Here is an 18,851-nt window from a genome sequence, read left to right on the forward strand (position 1 = left end):
AACGCTCCTTTCCCTGAGCTTCAGCTTGGTTCCATCGAGCTGCACCGTTCTCAATTTGTACTTAAGCGCGTCCAGAAAAAGCAAAAAATAATAAAAAGCACCCGGTCATGCCTTGCGAAGCACGGAGTTTCTCGAGTTCTTTCTTCTGCATTGAAGCTGGTCGGGCAGACCCCTCCGCTTCTTCAACCAGAGCCCCTCGCCCAAGGAAGAGCGAGGCAATCGGAGCTAGCTCGCGCCAGCCTTAGCAGAGAACGGCGCTCGGCGCTGCCTGGAGCAACGAGGCGCACAGCTTCTTCCAGCAAGGGCGCATTGGACCGCAGCAGCAGCAGCAGCAGCAGCAGCCGGAGGAACACAGAGCGCGCGCACCCGCGCACACGTCCCTCTCGGCCCGACACCTTCCTGGTGCGATCCCCGGTTTTGCGCTTGGTGGGGGGGGGGCAGAAGCAGCCTCACACATGAACTCGACCTTCTCCGCCCCAGCACCCCCACCCCTCTTATTTATTTCCCCCTACTTTGTCCGGGGAGAAGAGAACACTCCACAGATGCACAGGCACCTCGGTCCCAATAATTCCCCCTCCCTCGATGATAACCACCACCCCACAAGCATCTCCACATCCTCTCCCAGCCCCCAGCCCCCCATTATTTTGGATAGAGAGACACACACACACACCCTAATCAGGGGCCCACAATGTGGCTTCAAGACCCTCATTTCCCCCCAACTGATCCTGGGTGGCGAGATACCTCATTTCCACCCTTCCCGGCACCTCTGCAAACCCCCAGAAGTTACCTCCGCATCCTCCATCTTTCCCTCGTTTAAGAAACTCCACATACCCCTTAGCAGCAGCTTAAAAGCCCACCACGTTATTTCTTGGAGGTCACATACATACACCCCGTGTACCCAGACTCTCACTGCAAGACTAATCCACCCCACAAGAAACGAATCAGTTTTGGGGGACGAGAGATACCCCCAACTCACAAAATGTCACACCAGGCTGTTAAGTCTGGTTGTGCTTGGAGGGGCCTCCCTTCCGACCCATCACCCAAGTTGCCTCAACCGCCCCCCCCCCAAAAAAAACCCCCGTCTCTCGGCATTAATTTCGGGGCCTCTCTCTTCCCACAATTCAATATTACTTTCACCCCCCAAACCCTCGAACTGTCTGATTCCATTCATTACTCCTACCCCACTGCTGCTGCCTCTTTTGTAGTTGCCCCTCCAACAGCCCCCCCCCCAAAAAAACCGAAAGCTGCTCCTTCCACAACCACAGATGGGTTACACCAGAATATACCTAAAATGTGCACCCCTCACCTCCCCCCCCCCAAAAAAAAGCCGCTTGCAGGAGTTGTGCCCACACAGCCCAGCAGCACTCCCGGGGCGACTCCCACCCCCAGCAACCCCCCCTCCAAAAAAACCCAGGAGTGGCTCTCCCCCCCCCCAGACCCGAAATAACCGCAGCCCCCGCTAAAGCGAGCGTCCCCGCTGCCGCCTCCTCCTCCTCCTCCTCCTCCCCCCCCCCCCAAAGCGGGAGAAGAGCAGCCCCCGCAGCAGCTGCGTCTCCAGCCCCCGGCAACCCTCGCCCGGCAGGCTGCCGCGTGGAGGGGAGAAAAGCGAGGCAAAGCCGGGGCAAGAGCTCGCCTCCCCCCCCCCCTCCCGCACCAATACACCGTTTCACTGAAACAACCCCAAGCGGACCGCACCGAGGGAATGCATGCACGCCGAGCCCAAGCCCAGCTTCCTGTGAGGTTCCTCTCACAGCTCCGCTCCGCACTCCCCCCCCTCCCCCGCGTGACTCAGTCCTCGCGCCCCCCGCAGCTGGAAGCCCACCAGCTGTTTCCCTCGCCTCCCGCTCCCACGGAGTTTGGCAGCGCCGTCCGGGATGCTTGCCGGCTCGCCGCTCGCACCCTCAGCCCAGGTTGTGCCGAGGATGGGCGCTCGGGGGGGGGGGGGACGGGGACCTCCACTTTTCCCTTACCCCCTTACCCCCACCCCGTTTTCTCCCGGGACTCCACCATTACCTGCTGTCTCTCCCCGCCCGACCCTCGACGCCCTTACCTTTTTCAGCGCTGACATTCTAGGGCACTATTCGCTTAGCAGAGCGCGGGGTGCCTGCTGGGCTCGGCGAGCCGGGCGGAGGAGAAGCCGGGGCAGCAGCGGGACGAGGTGGCCGGGAGATGTTGGCGGGAGAGAGGCGGCGACGGCGGCGGCGGCGTGAGGTAGGACATTATATCTCCCGCGCTGGCTCTGGGCTTGTTCCCCTCAGGCACACCAACCCGCGCGCGCCAAAGTAGCTGCTGCAGCGGCTTGCTGAATACTGTTCAGTCCCCTTCCTTCCTTTCCCTCCCTCTCTCTCCCGCTGTCCAGGCGGTGGTGCTGCTATTTGCTGCCGCTGCTTTAAGCGACTGGGGCGCTGAGCTTCGCTCGCCGCCGTCGCCGCCGCCGCCGCTGTCCAAGCCGCCCTCGAGGCGGAATTCTCACGCTCCGCGCAGGCGCGCGCGCGCGCTCTCCCGCCCCTCCCAGAAGGCGCGGCATGGCTCCGTCCCAGGCGCGGGCGGGTCAGACGGGGCCTGTTCCGCGATTCGAACGCCGGCTGCGTGGAGACCGCCCCGCTCCATGCGCTCCGGACCAATAGGGAGCCGGCTCCCTGATGGTGGCCACGCCCCTCAGCCAAAGAAGGAGGAAGCCGGAGGGCGGGGACGCGTTGTTCAAGGAAGCGGAGCGCGCTGAGCAGCTGCTGCTGCTGCTGCTGCTTGCAAGGAGAGTGTTTTGCACGGGATTCTCCGCGCGCGCTGTCCGTGCAGGATGGCTCTCAGCAGGAGGACGGAAGGTGAGGGCCAGAGCACGGGAGGGGAGATGGCTGCATGTGCATGCAAGATGGGGAACAGGTTGTGGCCTCGGCTGCTAGGCAAGGGAGGTCTCTGGCTGGGTTATTGCTCCAAGGAGGGCGGTGAAGTCTAGTTTAAGTGGGGCCACCTTTGGGTGCGATTCCAGAGGTGGGGGTGATGGTGGTTAGAGGTGCCGGCAGGCATGGCCTTCTAAAAGCTTGCCAGGGACTAAGGATGTTTGGGGGGGGGGTGCGCTTCCCAGGAAGTCTCTAAGAAGCGATAGTGCGCGCGTGTGAGTGAGAGAGAATTCAAGCGGCTTGCAGGGACTCCCAACCTGCGATCGGCTGGCAAAGGAAACCGGCCGGGGGCTGCGACGGCTGACAGGTGAAAACCGGGCTTCCGTTGTGCGAAGCTCCTGCGATTCCCAGGCAGCCCCGAGGCCCACCGCCCACCCGTCTCTGTCCATGTTGAACTTGAGGAATTGGTTGGAAAATGGCTCGTGCAGATAGATATTAGATGCTGGTATCTAACATCTGTCAAACTAGCAAAAATGTATAGGATGAGTAGTAAAATCTGTTGGAAATGTAAAGAAAAGGATGGTGATTTTTACCACATGTGGTGGACATGTGATAAAATGAAAGAGTTTTGGGAATTGATCTATAATGAATTTAAGAACATGTTTAAATATACTTTCCCCCCCAAAAGCCTGAAGAACTATTGCTAGGTTTGATAGGAGAGGATATTAAGAAGACGGACCAAAGATTATATATGTATGCTACGACAGCTGCCAGAGTTTTGATAGCCCCAAAGTGGAAAACACAAGGAGATACCAACTGTAAAGGAGCGGCAGACAAAGTTGGTTGAGTACGCGGAATTAGCAAAACTGACACAGAGGATTCGCAGTCAGGAAGAAACAAAGTACCAACAAGAATGGAGTAAATTTATGGTCTATATAAGTGAGAACTGTAGAAATTTGAAGACGTTGGCAGGACTGAAATAAATCTTATGTCATGGTTTAGTTTTTTATTAAGGAACTGTGAATTAAGGATTGGAATAAGAAAACCTGCGGAAGGGAAGGAGGGAAGTCAACAGCTCTACAGAGCATAAAGACAGACAGACTTGAAATATTTGTTTGTTGGTGTATTTGAAATGAAAACTTAATAAAAAGCATATTTTTTTTAAAAAAGGAAAATGGCTTGTGCAGTTGTTCAAGGGAAAGAACCTGAAAGAGTTCTGGGAAGCCTTTAAGCAAAAGCTAGATGTTGAGTGCTGAGAAAATGCTGTGCGTTGGTGGTCTTGGATGGAAGTCACATAGAATCAAGTTGGAAGGGACCCTGAGGATCATCTAGTCCAGCTCCCTGCAATGCAGGAATGTGCAGCCGGTGTCCCTTATGGGGAAGTCTGCCTGTTGTTTCCTCATTTTCCAAATAATGCATCAAATGTTTTCAAAGTACCTGTCAAAGCAGAACTGGCATTCCAGCCACAGGTGGGAAGCACCTTGGCGTGAACTGGCCTGCATCACCTGGACATGGCAGCAAACCAGGATTCCATTAATAAAAGTCTGTTTACTAAACTGAGAGGACCGTTCCCAGAGTACTGTTGTTCTAACTTCTGGATTCATAATATGGAAGTATATAAAGAGTTGTGGTCCAGCAAGACAACCTGTGGACAGCCTGGGGAGACTGGGAGCGCTCCAGATGTAATTTGACTCAGGAGCACAAATTGAAGTAGTTATATATTTGGGAAATGCATTCCTATAATTTGACAAAATTGGAGCATCAGTAATGCATAGGAGGGCATTGCAGCATGAAGTGTAACCATTCTTTCTTGGTGGAGGTATTTATTTCCAGGCAGGTATGGGAGAGAAGCAAAACGCAGAGCATCATAGAACTGTGTGTATATGTGAGTGCTTGGCCATTATGGTGTTATGGTTGTCTGAACCATTGTGATTGCTAAGGATGGCCTACTTAGGGCCACACTATATATTATGTTAAATGTGCGCATGCAACTCCCAATGTCTTTTATTTACTCCTGGTATGCCCTGCAGAGGACCTTAAGGTCCATGAATAACCATAGTTTAGAGCAGTGTTTCCCAACCTTGTGCCTCCAGCTGTTTTTGGACTACAATTCCCATCATCCCTTGCCACTGGTCTTGCTAGTCAGGGATGATGGGAGTTGTAGTTCAAAAACAGCTGGAGGCACAAGGTTGGGAAACACTGGTTTAGAGGTCCCGGGCCCTAAGGAAGTCAGACTATCCTCCACCAGGGCCAGGGCCTTTTCAATGATGCTTCCGACCTAGTGGAATGCTCTGTCCCATGAGACTAGGGCCCTTCAGGATTTAACCTCCTTCCACGGGGCCTGTAAGACAGAGCTATTCCGCCTGGCCTTTAATTTGAATTCAGCCTGATCTCTCCCCCCCCCCCCGCTTCTCTTCCCTCCCCCTCCCCTTTTATGAAGATTACGCACTCTGAGACCCCACAGCTAATTCTCCCCTGGCCTCCTAGCTGGGCCAAGTAGGACTAATTCAGCCAGCTAGCCCTGGTGATTATCTAATGTTTATTGGATGGATTTCCCCCAAATTGACGTTTGAACTTTGAATTTTATTGTTATTCATGCTTTTATACTGTGTTTTATGCTGCTTCTATGTTGTATTACAATTAAGTGTTTTAAATTTGTTGTTAGCCGCCCTGAGCCCGGTTTTTTGAACCAGGAAGGACAGGGTATAAATAAAAAAATTATTATTATTATTATTATTATTACTATTATTATTATTATTATTTAATTACAGGTACTGTACAGGTAGCAAACTGTTCTTTGGGATCATAGTATGAGGGGAAGGGAGATCTAACACACACACACACACACACACACACACACACACTCTACAATCCTGGTGCAAATACACACGTTTGTTTGAAAAAGATATATATTTATTTTAAATTTTATGCAGAACACAGCTACAACAACAATAATAACAACAACAGCAAAAAACAAAACAAACCCACTTCCATCACAAATAGAGTCCAGCTTCTAAACACATACATCTATAAGGCATTGGGGGAGATGGGAACATTGGTGCCAGTAGGAGCTTTGGTTGTTGTTGTTGAGCATTGTAGGGTTTTTTTTGGGGGGGGGGGTGTCATTAAACTCACAGCTGAGGGCACTAAGGTTGAAATTCCCTTCCCCTCATACTGCAGTTCCAGAGAACAAAAGTCATCCTCCCATACCCACACACATAATTGCATGCTGTGCATTTAGAATAATGTGTGGCTTGGATCAGGGTCTGCATTTTAAAACAAGGTTGGGGAAGTTTCTCCCAATTGTGTGGAGATGAAACTCAGAAGAAAAATGGGAACACTGCACGATGGGAGATCAAAGATCTCATGGTGGCATTAGAAATGGATGAAACTCAATGGTTAATCATAGCTGGAGTAGACCCATTGAAATCAATACACTGGACATGAGTAGGACTTAGGTGGCTACTGCCCATAGCTTTTTGGCGGGGAGGGGAGATACATTTTGGCTACACAGAAGTGTGTGCTTGTGATGGCTGTGTGCAAAAGAAGCTGTTCGTAGAGTAATGTATTTACATATATCTGAAATTATTATCTTTTGTAGGCAATGAAAATAAACCAATTCTGGTAGATTACAAGGCTAGGTTTCCTGCAGTGTCCAAGTACTTCCATATCAACACGTCCCATCACACCTGGGGCAGTCCTAACCTTCATTGTGTCTTTCTGACAGTCAGATTCTTTCCTAGGCCACCACTGCTGCAGTCCAGTATCGCACCCCAAATGAGCTGGGTGGTGCGGAAGACTGACCTGACTATAGGGTCTCCTTTCAATGGTGCACCAGTAAAAGAAAAATGCAGACCTGGCCCCAGATGAACCCCACCCAGGCTTACCCAAATCCTCTGCCTGCTTTCAGTATCTAGAACTGAAAGGAGATGGGCTGTCTTGACTCCTTATCAGCTGCCAGCATCTCTGCCACAAATGCTTCTGACCCCAATATAGTATAGCTGCACTGTGCGTAAGGCTCAGAGGTACTTGGGTAAGAAGAAAGATGACAGCCTGTTGGACTGAGGCTTTCCTTTTTAGCACTGGTCTTACATTTGAGTTTATATATATTTAAAAAGAAAATCCTGGCGTGTGGACCTTGACAGTTGCCCACCTATGCCAGGGGCTAATTCCGGGCCTGGTTTGAAGTATCTCTCTTTAAGAATAAAAATAATCATTTTTTATCAAAAGTTTTTGACATAAAATACAATAAAAGCCAAACTAACCTAGAGAAAAATAAGGGGGGGGGGAGCAAGAATAAGAAAAGGAAGTAAAGAAAGAAGAGAGAGAAAAGAACAGAATGTAAATACAATCCCCTCTGTCACAATTATGTCTTAACCCTTATGCCCCCCCCCACACAGTGAACCCTTCCAGCAATCACCTGGCAGCTTCCCCCAGCCTCCCACCCTGGGAGATTCCCTCTCCCTTGTCCTTCAGACATGGCCCTTCATCTTCCATCCATCACCTTTCTGTGTATAAAAGGTAAAGGGAACCCTGACCATTAGGTCCAGTGGCAGACGACTCTGGGGTTGCAGCACTCATTTCGCTTTATAGGCCGAGGGAGCCGGCATACAGCTTCCGAGTCATGTGGCCAGCATGACTAAGCCGCTTCTGGTGAACCAGAGCAGCGCACGGAAACGCCGTTTACCTTCCCACCAGAGTGGTACCTATTTATCTACTTGCACTTTGACGTGCTTTCGAACTGCTAGGTTGGCAGGAGCAGGGACCGAGCAACGGGAGCTCACCCCTGTGTATATATCTTCATTAATCCAAAACACTGAACTGTTTGAAGTCTGTCTCAAGTCTTTCCAGAAATTGAAGTGCAATGGGTTACTGCTCCAAGAGTTGCCTTTTCTGATCTTCAGAGAGCACTCTTACTGTGGCTCCAGTGAGAAAGGAACTGAAGTCATAATCTCCCAGAGGTGCTTGGAGGGTGACAGAGTAATAGCTGATTATGCCGACGTAACACTTTCTGAACAGGAGCATAAATACCCTGCAGCGCACACATGAAATCATTGGCTGTAGTAAGTTTTTCTCCTGTTTATTTGCCAGAATATTTACCCTGTGGACAGCTCATAAGTCATTTAAATATGGCCACATATCTCTCCTAGTGACTTGAAGCAATCTAGGTGGTTGGAATGCTTGGGACACCTCTTATTTCAAGATTACTTATGCACAGGCCAGAAAAGTGGCATAGGAATCGTGTTTTATATACGGTAGTCCTGAGCCAATGGAAGAGGTGACTTCAACAGTAGGAGCTACAGAATGTGACTGTTGTAACTTTAGCTTCTCTGGAAGGAGTGGGGGCAGAGCTGATGTGCAGCCAGAATGTGCTGAGAATTAAGGAGCATAGCAAGAATGAGCCCTGCAGGTAGGACAAAATGAAGATGTTAATTCTAGTGCATAGCAAAATGATTAAGGATGGGAAAGCAGCTGTTGAGCTTCAGTCTGCCAGAAGAATCCAGGTAGGCTGCAAGGTTATGCATCGGTATGTACTGGCTCCTGGGTCCGGTTCAACTTTTCCACTGAAATTGGTGGAACAAGGCTAAAGTGCATGTTGCGTTGGAGATTAATGATTCGTATTTCTTAGTGTCTTTTCTTTCAGAAATACAGCTGTCAAACTGGCTTCTGTTGGCAGGCAGGGGATAAAGCCTTCTATCCCTACACAATTTTCCTGGTCAAAATCGCCCTTCTCAGCTGCTGTTTGCCCCATAAGGAAAATAAATACTGGCGCCTGCTGTTGGTCTCCTTTTGCCATTGCTCCTTTTCTGCCTCCAATGTTGCTTTCCAAATTTTGCGGTTGCACATCTTGCTCAATATGTGTAAGACAACTTTATTAATGCTAGGAAAACCTTTACTTTGGAGATTAGATGTTGACACAACTTGGGTTTTTTTGTTTTTGTTTTTTTTGAGATCTAGAGTTGTCTTGCATAACCTGTTGGCCTGTTGATGTGTCCTTCCTTCTTCCTTACAATATTGCTGCTTCTTACCAGGGACCTCCCCACACCCCATTGTAGGCTTTGTGTTGTAGGACTTGCATTTCCATCCTTGTAAAAAACAAAACCCATGTTGCACAGCTTCCACCAAGCTGTTGGAAAACCTGGCCTCGTTTCCTGCGAGCCTCCTGTTTCGTGTGCATTCTTCCTTGCCCAAATGGCTCCCTTTCTTTCCCCTTGCAAAATGCTTGTTGCCCTCACCAGGGCACCACTGTTGCTCATACATCGGGTACGTTGTGCGTTGGCGAGGCATTGTTCCCAGGGAAAGGCCTTGAACCTTTGCCTGGGGGAGTCATTGGCACTGTATGCAGGCTTCCTCCTTTCCATTGCCTATGTAGTTGGCGGACTGTGAATAGAACGGCAAGCCTTACCTCTGTGTCTTGACCTGGCATAAGAGTGGCTTTCTGTGGGTTACTGCTGCTGCTTGGGGTTCAAACGTCTCTGTGTGAGGGGAGCCCTGCAGTTTCTGGCTTTATAAGTTTGGCTGCCTCCTTATCCGACTGGGACCTTGCTTGCGTGTTGCTTGGGTGAATGGTAGGGTGATGTCATTGCAGTGTTCCTGCTGTCAGCTGCATGCTGATTAGCACATTTGGTGTGTGGTTTGTATGGGTTATTAGCATAAGACATAGAAATGATAGTGTAGTTGCCAGGGGTGCAGTAACTTGTGGTGTGACTTGTTTTCACAGCTATTGTTTTGCATTCCAGATTGCTGCTGAGAGTCCATAGGATTGCAACTAAATGTACATTCAGCTGCGGGGAATGCTGCATTAGTTTTCCTGTTTATAATGCTAGTTCCTCTGTTTCCCCAGTTTCTAAGGTCCCTTTTATATACTGCATTACCAGTTGCATTAGGGAACTGCAGCTTTTTCATCGGCACCCCACCATGTCACGCTAAATTGCATCCACATCACCACTAGGTCTGGTGTGACACAACAGCAGGCATGTCATCCCCATTGTTGTTGTTTTTTACTAATGAACAATTCCGTTTCCCCCATGATTCACTCATGAAAACAGCAGAAAAGAACTTTACTGCTCTAAATTTCATCATGGGAGTGACTTGGAAGTGGGGGGGGGGGGGGAGGTGATCAATGAAAACCAAGGGAAAATTACAGCACAAAACTCCTATGATTTTGTGGGTTAATGGATTTTTGCTGGAAGCATATAGCACACAAATGAGTCCATTAGATTCCACAAGATTTCCAAAAGTCGCTTTTTTTACCTTGTATGCTATAATGTTATTGTTTTAGTTAAATAAATTGTTTAAATTATTATTAAGGAAATGATCAAACTGATCCATTCTTAAAGAAATCAGTCCTGAGTGCTCACTCGAAGGACTGATCCTGATCCTGAAGCTGAGGCTCCAATACTTTGGCCACCTCATGAGAAGAGAAGACTCCCTGGAAAAGACCCTAATGTTGGGAATGATGGAGGGCACAAGGAGTAGGGGACAACAGAGGACGAGATGGTTGGACAGTGTTCTCGAAGCTACCAGCATGAGTTTGACCAAACTGCGGGAGGCAGTGGAAGACAGGAGTGCCTGGCGTGCTCTGGTCCATGGGGTCACAAAGAATCGGACACGACTGAATGACTAAACAACAACAACAAGGAAATTATTATTTTTCTCCTTCCAATAATGTACAGCAGAAAACATTATCAATGCTGTCTGAATCCAGCGTACATTACACTGATGTTGGCCATGATGCAAGAGCAGGCTGTAAGAGTAGCCTTCAGGTGGTTCAAAGTCCAGAATTCCTCAGCAGTTTTTAATTTCCATAGTGCAATACTTCTGCTGACCTTCTAAAGAAAATGGGTGCATTCTCTCTCATATGCCCATCTTTCTTTTAATATGGAGAAGTCTCTGCCCCATTTATTTTTATTTTACAAAATTCCAATTTGAGAAAGGTTGCAGTGGCATTCATCAGGATATCAGTTCAGAGAATACAAGCTGACTTGAGTTTCCAATTGAAATGTAATCTTCTCTCCTTTCAACCCTGCGTGTCCCAGGGTAGGTGTAACTATGTGTTCAGAATGGCCAAGTCTGCTTTCATTGTTGGCATTTTGCTCCTTTCCATGCTTGCAAATGCATACCCAGAGTGTATGCATTTCTAGCTCCTCCTGGCAATGTGCTGAAGAATAATACACCGCTGAAAAGCAGACTGTGGGGGGTTCCTTGCTTCTCATAAGCTGACATCTGATTCTGAAGCTGCCCTTTGGGGTGTGGTGGTGTTAGCGGAGATAGTTTTGCCATGGTCATTAAAAGCCCATTTATTTCTTTGCCGTCTGATTTGATTAATGCAATGAATATTCGCAAGCTATCAAGTGGTTTGATTCATGGGTCACAACTCTGCACAAGCAGTCGTAAGTGTATGCATTGGTGAAAATGGGTTTCCTTGACTCTGCAAGAGTGCCCATGAAACACAAGCACAACTGATCCCATAAAAACTGTTCTAATAGGGAATATCCAAATGAAGTACTTTTCATTTCCACCTTGTGGTTCCCTGCTGCAGCCTCCCAACATGAGATAGTATGCCAACTTCATAGCATGTAAGAGAAGTAACTGAAGATCAGTTGTCAACAGGGTGGATAAAAATCAATGATTAAAAAAATGGATTTTTAAAAATTTTAATCGGATTTTTAAAATTTCAATCAGACTTTTTTAAAAAAATGCTTTTGGACGAAAAGTCATTCTAAATATAGTTTTCTATTTAAGTTACATTATAGTCCAAAGGCTATTCATCAGGAAATAAGGATTTGTTTTAAGTTTTTCATGTGTGCTAAAACTCAGTCTGAGTTGTGTGTTTTTTTAAAAATTGTTTAACCACACCAGTTAACAAACATGGATACATATGCTATAATGTTATTGTTTGAGTTAAATAAATTGTTTAAATTGTTATTAAGGAAATGATTATTTTTCTCCTTCCAGTAAAGTACAACAGAAAAGTTGTTCAAATATAACTTATTAATCCTCACAATAATTTCATAATTATTGGTCTATGTATATCTAATAGTATAACCAAATCAGTAAAAAATTTTTATATGACTGTAAAAAAAATACTCTGAAAATTTTTATTCCAAAAATGAAGCTTTCATCTGGTTTTAAATATTAAGATTATACCAGCAAGAATGAGTCTTTCTGTAAAAAAAATTGATTTAAATCAAGTCTTACTGACTTGTGATTTAAATTGTTTTGATTTAAATCAAATCAACCCTGGTTGTCAACAATGATTTTGCATACATTTTATGTAAACGTAGATGTGCCACTTTTCCACCTTGCTATTAGATCACAAAGGAGTTTGGAAGGTAAACACTGCTTTTCCTGTAACCACCGAAACTAATTTCTTTCAATGTTTCCCCTTTCTAACAACATAAATTGGGTCTTCTTTACATTGTTTCTTCTAAGTGTAAATTGTTTTGCTTTGATAGTTGTTGAGAACCAAGACTGTAGTGAATATGCACTGGACAGATTTAGACTCTGTTTCTGTTATGTCGCCTCCCACCTTTTTATTAGACATTGGATTTCAGCTGGGATGAACTTCAAGCCGCAAATGATCATACCTAGACATTTAATGAAACCAAAATGACCCACAAAGGCGTATTAGCTTCCAGCACAAATAGGATTTAGTACTAAGTGCACAGGAATTTTGCAGGAACAGCTCTACTTACTTACCATATTTTTCGCCCTATAGGACACACTTTTTCCCCTTCAAAAATGAAGGGGAAATGTGTGTGCGTCCTATGGGACGAATGCAGGCTTTCGCTGAAGCCTGGAGAGCAAGAAGCATCGGTGCGCACCCGGAGGGCACCCCGTGCTTCACGCAGGTGTCCGCAAGCCTTGCGCGCCCGGGGGGAGTTCCCGCGGGCTCGCAAGGCTTGCGGATAGCAGCCTGTTCTGGGGGCTGGGGTCGGGAAATAATTTTTTTTTTATTAATTTCCCCCCCCCCAAAAAAAAACGAGGTGCACCCTATAGGACGAAAAATACAATGACGACGACGATGATGATGACGATGATGATGATGATGATAATAATAATAATAATAATTTATTTATACCGCACCCATCTGGCTGGGTTTCCCCAGCCACTCTGGGCAGCTTCCAACAAAATATTAAAATACAATAACCTGCATTTAGGCTGAAACAAAAACTGAGATGTAGTGACTTTAAAAAAAAAATCCTGAAGGACATATGAAACTTTGTGAGCAACACATATGTAGACTCCAATCATGGGATGAGCTAAGTGCTACGATAGTTGGAGGTAGTTGCTCAGTGGCTTTCTATTTCAATACTTCAGGGGTTTTTATAAATTAAATAAAATAAGGTAAAGTCCAGCTGAAATCAATGAAGCACTTTAAATGAGCAGAGCACGAACTATTTATTGAGCACTGTAAAGGTCATCCCTAAATTTTCTCCCTAGCCAGAGCTACTTGAATAGAGAGTGGAAAGAAGCAAGCAGATGTGGCTTCATTCTTCACTTAGTCTGCAATTTAATGCACTTATGTAATTGCTTCTTGGGAAAATGGAAAAGCAGGGGTCTAATTTTCTCCATATGCGTCCTGCACTTCCTACGATCATGTCATATTGTTTGGAAACAGATTCTGGTGATAGCTTCAGCTAGAGCATCGGGCAGCCGCGCTCCAATTTCACCTCAAAGCGTAACCTCAATTTTTGCCATGGTATCTCCCCACCCCCATTATTAATTTTTATTGAAGTTTGTGACATGGTTGTAGTGCAAGAAGTTCAGGCCTTCTATCTGAAATACCAACTGTAATGGATAAACTTTATTTCTTATTTCTTTTAGTGTTCAGAAAGAAGGTATTGGAGAGGCTCTTTCCTACTCCTGTTCCACCTGGTGTGGCTTCTTCAAGTGCAGAGAGCAGCACTGCTCCCAGAAGTCCAGTTTTGGAGCAGGGAGGTCCTGAGAGTACCACAATTTTGCAGCGACAGTCCAGTTTACCAGGTATAATATAGCTTGCAGATCAGGAGAACCTGTGACTTAACATTGGGAAATCTGTTGGACAACTGTCACCTTGACGGAGGTGTTGCACGAAGTGAAATAAAATGATGTGCATTGTGCTTAGTTGCACAACAACAACAATAACAACACATTATTATTATTATTATTATTATTATTATTATTATTATTTATACCCTGCGCATCTGGTTAGGTTTCCTCAGCCACTCGGGGCAGTTTCCAACAAAATATTAAGAATACTATAAAACATCAAACATTAACAACTTCCCTAAACAGGGCTGCCTTCAGATGTTTTCTAAAGCTCAGGTAGTTGCTTATTTCCTTGACATCTGATGGGAGGGCGTTCCACAGGGCGGGTGCCACCACCGAGAAGGCCCTCTGCATCCTTGCAATAAAGAGATGCTGCTACAAAAGCCATTTCTTGGCTGGGGAGGGCGGGGTATAAATAAAAATTATTATTATTATTATTATTATTATTATTATCTGAGGTAGTGTCATACAGACCATGTTTAAGCACGGCTGTTGGGTTCAGACATAATGCCAAAACATAAAAAAGCCACTACTAGTAATCCAACAGCAAATGATGGATTCACATCATGGTTTGCTGCTGGAAAATAAACCATAGTTGGTCTGCTAGGCTGAGATCAGGCATTACTCCAAACCATACTCTGGCTAAACACAACATAGCTTAATATTACATGTGAGCTAAGCCAATGTGGTAGGCATTGGTACAACCATTTGAACCCATTATTTAACACAAGCCATTCAAATGTGTATTTTAAATACAGTGATATATTATATATGCACACTTTCTGTTCCCTAACCCTTCCCAAGGAGATGAAACCACAGAATTCATGTGCTTACTGAGCATCTCCAATATCTAAGGATGTAGTTTTTAATAAAGAGAGAACATACTTCCTATTCTCTCTAATTGCATTCTTGGTGAACTCTTTATGAAACAGAATACCATTTAGTGGCTTTTTACTTAACACTTTATTAGAGTTGTACATCAAGTAAACTGAACATAGACACCCCTGAGTTCAATGGGTTGCACCACATTTAACCCCTTGACTCATCCAGTGCAGAGTTAAATTTCCGATTAACTTAGTTCCAGCTAAATTTTTAGCTTTAATGTGGAAACATGATCCATGTTAATGTTGCAGTAACTTAGCATGAATTCTGTTCATATTTCCAAAAGCTCATGGCAGAAGATGCGCATTTGGACGCTGGTCTTGACTGAAAAGGTCCTAGCAACATCCTCTAAGAAGCTTGGGAAAGAGGGTACTTCAAAACACTCTTTTCTGATGAGAGCAGCTTTTGCATCTCATTTGGAAACCAAGGACCCAGAGTCTGGAGGAAGAATGGGGAGGCATACCATGCCAGATGCTTGAAGTCCAGTGTGAAGTTTCCACAGTCTGTATTGATTTGGGTAGCCATGTCATCAGCTGGTGTTGGTCCACTGTGCTTCATTAAGTCCAGGGTCAACGCAGCTGTCTACCAGGAGATTTTGAGCACTTCATATTTCTTTCCACAGACGAGCTTTATGGGGATGCTGACTGGTTAGCCAGCAAACTTGCCTGACCTGAACCCCATAGAGAATCTATTTGCTGATTTCATTTAATATTCTAATTTTCTGAGATTGTTAATTTGGGGTTTTCATCAGCTGTACGCCATGATCATCACAATTATAACAAATAAAGGCTTGATGCATGTCATGAGTCTATCTCATATATTAGTTTCACCTTTTAAGTTGAATTACTGAATTACTGAAATAAATGAACTTTTCCACGATATTCTAATTTTTCTAGTTTCACCCGTACATTTGACAATTGTAGGGAAGAATCCAATTGGCAAACTAGGGAAGCTTTTGATCCCCCCCCCCATGTCAACTGATTCACCCCTGCAAATGATCTCTGCACCTTCATTTATGTGCCCACACAAATTCCAATTTCAAAGCACAAGACTGTAAACGTATACAAAGACTATAAACGTATATGTCACACTGGTAGTGAAGGCGGTACTCTCCTTTTCCGTACAATTTGGGAGTATTTTTCACGATAAACCTCTAGCAGGAAGAACTGTAATTTTTTATTACTGGATATCCTGTCATTCAAAATTACCAGGAAACAGAAATCTCTCGTTACACAAATAATAAGAAATGGTATATGTCTCGCAAGAGTGGCATATTTATTGCTGGAACCAATAACCCAATGCCGCAATAAATCTTGATTTTAGCATGACCTTTCTGATTCAATGCAGGCGCATCTTCCTAAGTTACGTTTACATGAATTGATTATGTAAGTGCATAAATACCTTTTTCTTTTTACTACTTCAGCAGTACTGTTGTCTTAGACCTGGATAATGTTTGCATGCATTTTAGCATGCCTCTACTAGAAGCGTCCAAAGTTTCCCTGATTCCAAAGACTTGAGTATCAGTGATATATTGGCATACAAGGCAAACCTCCTCTATACATATTCATAAGGAATTTTGGCAGCACAATAATGGAATAAACAACTTTTCAGACTGATTAAAACAATTCATTTTAGCGGTTAATTACTGTGGCAAGAAAGAGCAACGGACTGTAATTACTACATTGCAGAGCAGACTATGACATTTTAAATACCTTTCAATCAAGAATTTGTTTACTGGTGACTGATTTTATGATAACTATCAATGTGATTGTTGATTATTCATAATGTTCTGAGACCATTATTTTTCCCCCATCTGGATCCACAAACTGCTGTTTTTAATTCAGTCTCTGTTTGGACATCTTATCTATTCCCCGATGCCTTCAGAAGGTTTTCTCTAGAGACCCAAAATGACCATTACAGTTGGGCTTTCTCTTCATTTGGTATCAGCAATGGGGTGGAATTAATTATTGCCCGCCTCCCCACTTCAAATCTTCAGAAACTAGATAACAATAATACAGTGTTCTGGGTTGTTGTTGTTTTTGTATTCTGAAGACCCATATCAAATTGTTCCTATGAAGGTATGTTTGGCTTGTGACTTATCAAAATAAGTTCAGATAAAGTCAGCATGCCCTTACGTACTGGGATAAGGCAATACTAACAACAGTCTGTGAGTATAAGTGTAGACAGTTGGATAAAATGTGGAGGGGAGGGAGGGCTTGCCTGCAATAACTTCTTTGACAGCCTGTTCAATGCTCTACCTTAAGTTTAACATATAATCATTAGAAGTTTAGAGTTGGAAGATACCTCCGAGGGTCGTCTAGTCCAACCTCATGCAGTGCAGGAATCCTGCCCACAGCTGTCTCAAAGTTGTTGACCTTTTTTTTGGGCAAATTCACAAAAAAAGAAGTTTTTGAGCTACTTTTAAGCCAAATCACCATTTTAGCGATTTCCGTCCACAAACTGCTTCCGAATGCAGTATTCCGGATATGTCTGGGAAATTACGGACGTACGGCAACCCTAATATATGTGCTAGAAACCTTGTTTCTGAAAATAAATAAATGGCTTTCTCTGATTTCAAAGCAGAAGCCCCTTGGATATCATGAGGGAAGCAAGAGCCACCTTAAGCCTTCATTAATAGTTTAGGAGAGTAATTATTAAATGCATGCCCATGAGAAACAAGTTCAAAAAGTGAAATCCTTTGCATGTTTTACTTGGAAGCAAGTGTTTCTATTCAGAAGGAGTTACTGCCAGTATCTTTTCATTGTTCTAGAGGCTGCCCACTGTTTCTCTGCATGTTTCATTGCTTTGGCTGTTTCTAACAAGGCCAGAACAGGCATCTGGTCAGGTGACTTTTGTCTTGTAGCCTCAGGCCAAAGAGGAGGAACCAATGCAGAGAGTGGATTGAAATGTAGCAGGCCACAGCCTTATCGGGGATGGCTTCACAGACAGGTTGGCATGGCAAGGATCCAGCTTCTAAAACCCACCTAGCAAGAGTCACAGCAATAATGCCTTCCCTCTGGAAAGGTCCGTCCAGAACAGTGAACCCTACGGAAACATGGAGAATGGGACCCTTTGAGAGCGGGGAATGTTTATACATCAACATTTTCTTGTACAAGAGCTTCAGTAAGGGTATACCTAGGCTACTGGAAATCTTGCAAATGCAGAACTTGTATCTCCCCAAAACCTTTTGCAGTTTTGTTTTTGAACGAACTTTCTGCAGGGAAAGGAGCCTGCCTAAAAAAACGCCTCCAGCGGAGTCTAACACCCTTTAACTTTCGCATTTGCTTCTCATTAATTCCAGCGCTTGATTTAACACCTCATTATTAATCAACAGTGATAGGAGAAATTGGATCCAAGACTTGGCAGTTTGAGGGATTTAGCATGAATTTAGGGAAATGAATTTACTTGAATAGTTTCAATTAATTTTGCCTTGATGTCTTGTCTTTTTCAGACTGCATGATTAATCAGTTTGTATATCTTGGGCTGCATTTATTTCTGTTTTCCATTCGCGACCTCTAAAAGAGTTGGGTTTAGACAATGCGAGGTGCAGGGCAGAGCTGGTATTTTGATGCTGTCAGAAACAAATAGGCAGCGGTGATGAGATGAGCACAAGGAATTCAGTCTCCTGAACCCTGTGAAATGTCCTAATTTCTTCTGCTGAACAAAAGAAATTAAGATGTCTCGTCAAGATCTATGGGAGGCCCTGCTCTGTGAAGTCTGCAATGTTCACAGAAAGCTGACATGACTTCATGAAAGCAATCGTTGTAGGAGCAGGCATTCCTTCAGCTCTGTTCAGTTTCTCAATAGCTATAGATTTAATGGCATAACTGAATTTTGGTGAGTGTGGCCAAATTCTATTAAAGCTGTCTCATTAAGATGCTTTTCAGAAGTGTACTGTAGCTTCTTTTGAGTGGGGTTCCTTATGTTCCTTTCATCCACTCTGCAAGGTGATTTGTGAGAGAATTGCTGTCTTTATTAATGCGCATCATAGATCAGAGCAGCATTTAAGCGTAATTATTTTTTGCAGTAGTATTCCCAGCAGCGTTTATCAAATTTCATGGAAAACCAGAGACACACTGGGCTGCAGATCAGGTGCTG

General features: G+C 44.9%; 2 protein-coding genes across 5 annotated transcripts in view; one reads left to right on the top strand and one right to left on the bottom strand.

The window, feature by feature from the left end:
• DLGAP2 (DLG associated protein 2) overlaps positions 1-2,447 on the bottom strand; it is a 412,887-nt gene extending 410,440 nt beyond the window's left edge. For all 4 annotated transcript variants that reach the window (XM_081856886.1, XM_081856887.1, XM_081856883.1 and 1 more), the window contains exon 1: positions 2,051-2,447. In XM_081856886.1, coding sequence (XP_081713012.1) covers positions 2,051-2,068 — 18 coding nt within the window. In that variant the 5' untranslated portion in view covers positions 2,069-2,447. The remainder of the gene's footprint in view (positions 1-2,050) is intronic.
• A 233-nt stretch (positions 2,448-2,680) lies between these two features.
• The window catches only part of ERICH1 (glutamate rich 1), a 59,154-nt gene continuing 42,983 nt past the window's right edge, over positions 2,681-18,851 (top strand). The window contains exons 1-2 of the mRNA XM_081857396.1: positions 2,681-2,822; positions 13,668-13,826. Of these exons, the coding sequence (XP_081713522.1) occupies positions 2,798-2,822; positions 13,668-13,826 (184 nt within the window). The 5' untranslated portion in view covers positions 2,681-2,797. The remainder of the gene's footprint in view (positions 2,823-13,667; positions 13,827-18,851) is intronic.

The sequence above is a fragment of the Podarcis erhardii genome (assembly GCF_964252035.2).
Source record: "Podarcis erhardii genome assembly, chromosome: 3".
In the NCBI taxonomy this organism is placed as follows: Eukaryota; Metazoa; Chordata; class Lepidosauria; order Squamata; family Lacertidae; genus Podarcis; species Podarcis erhardii.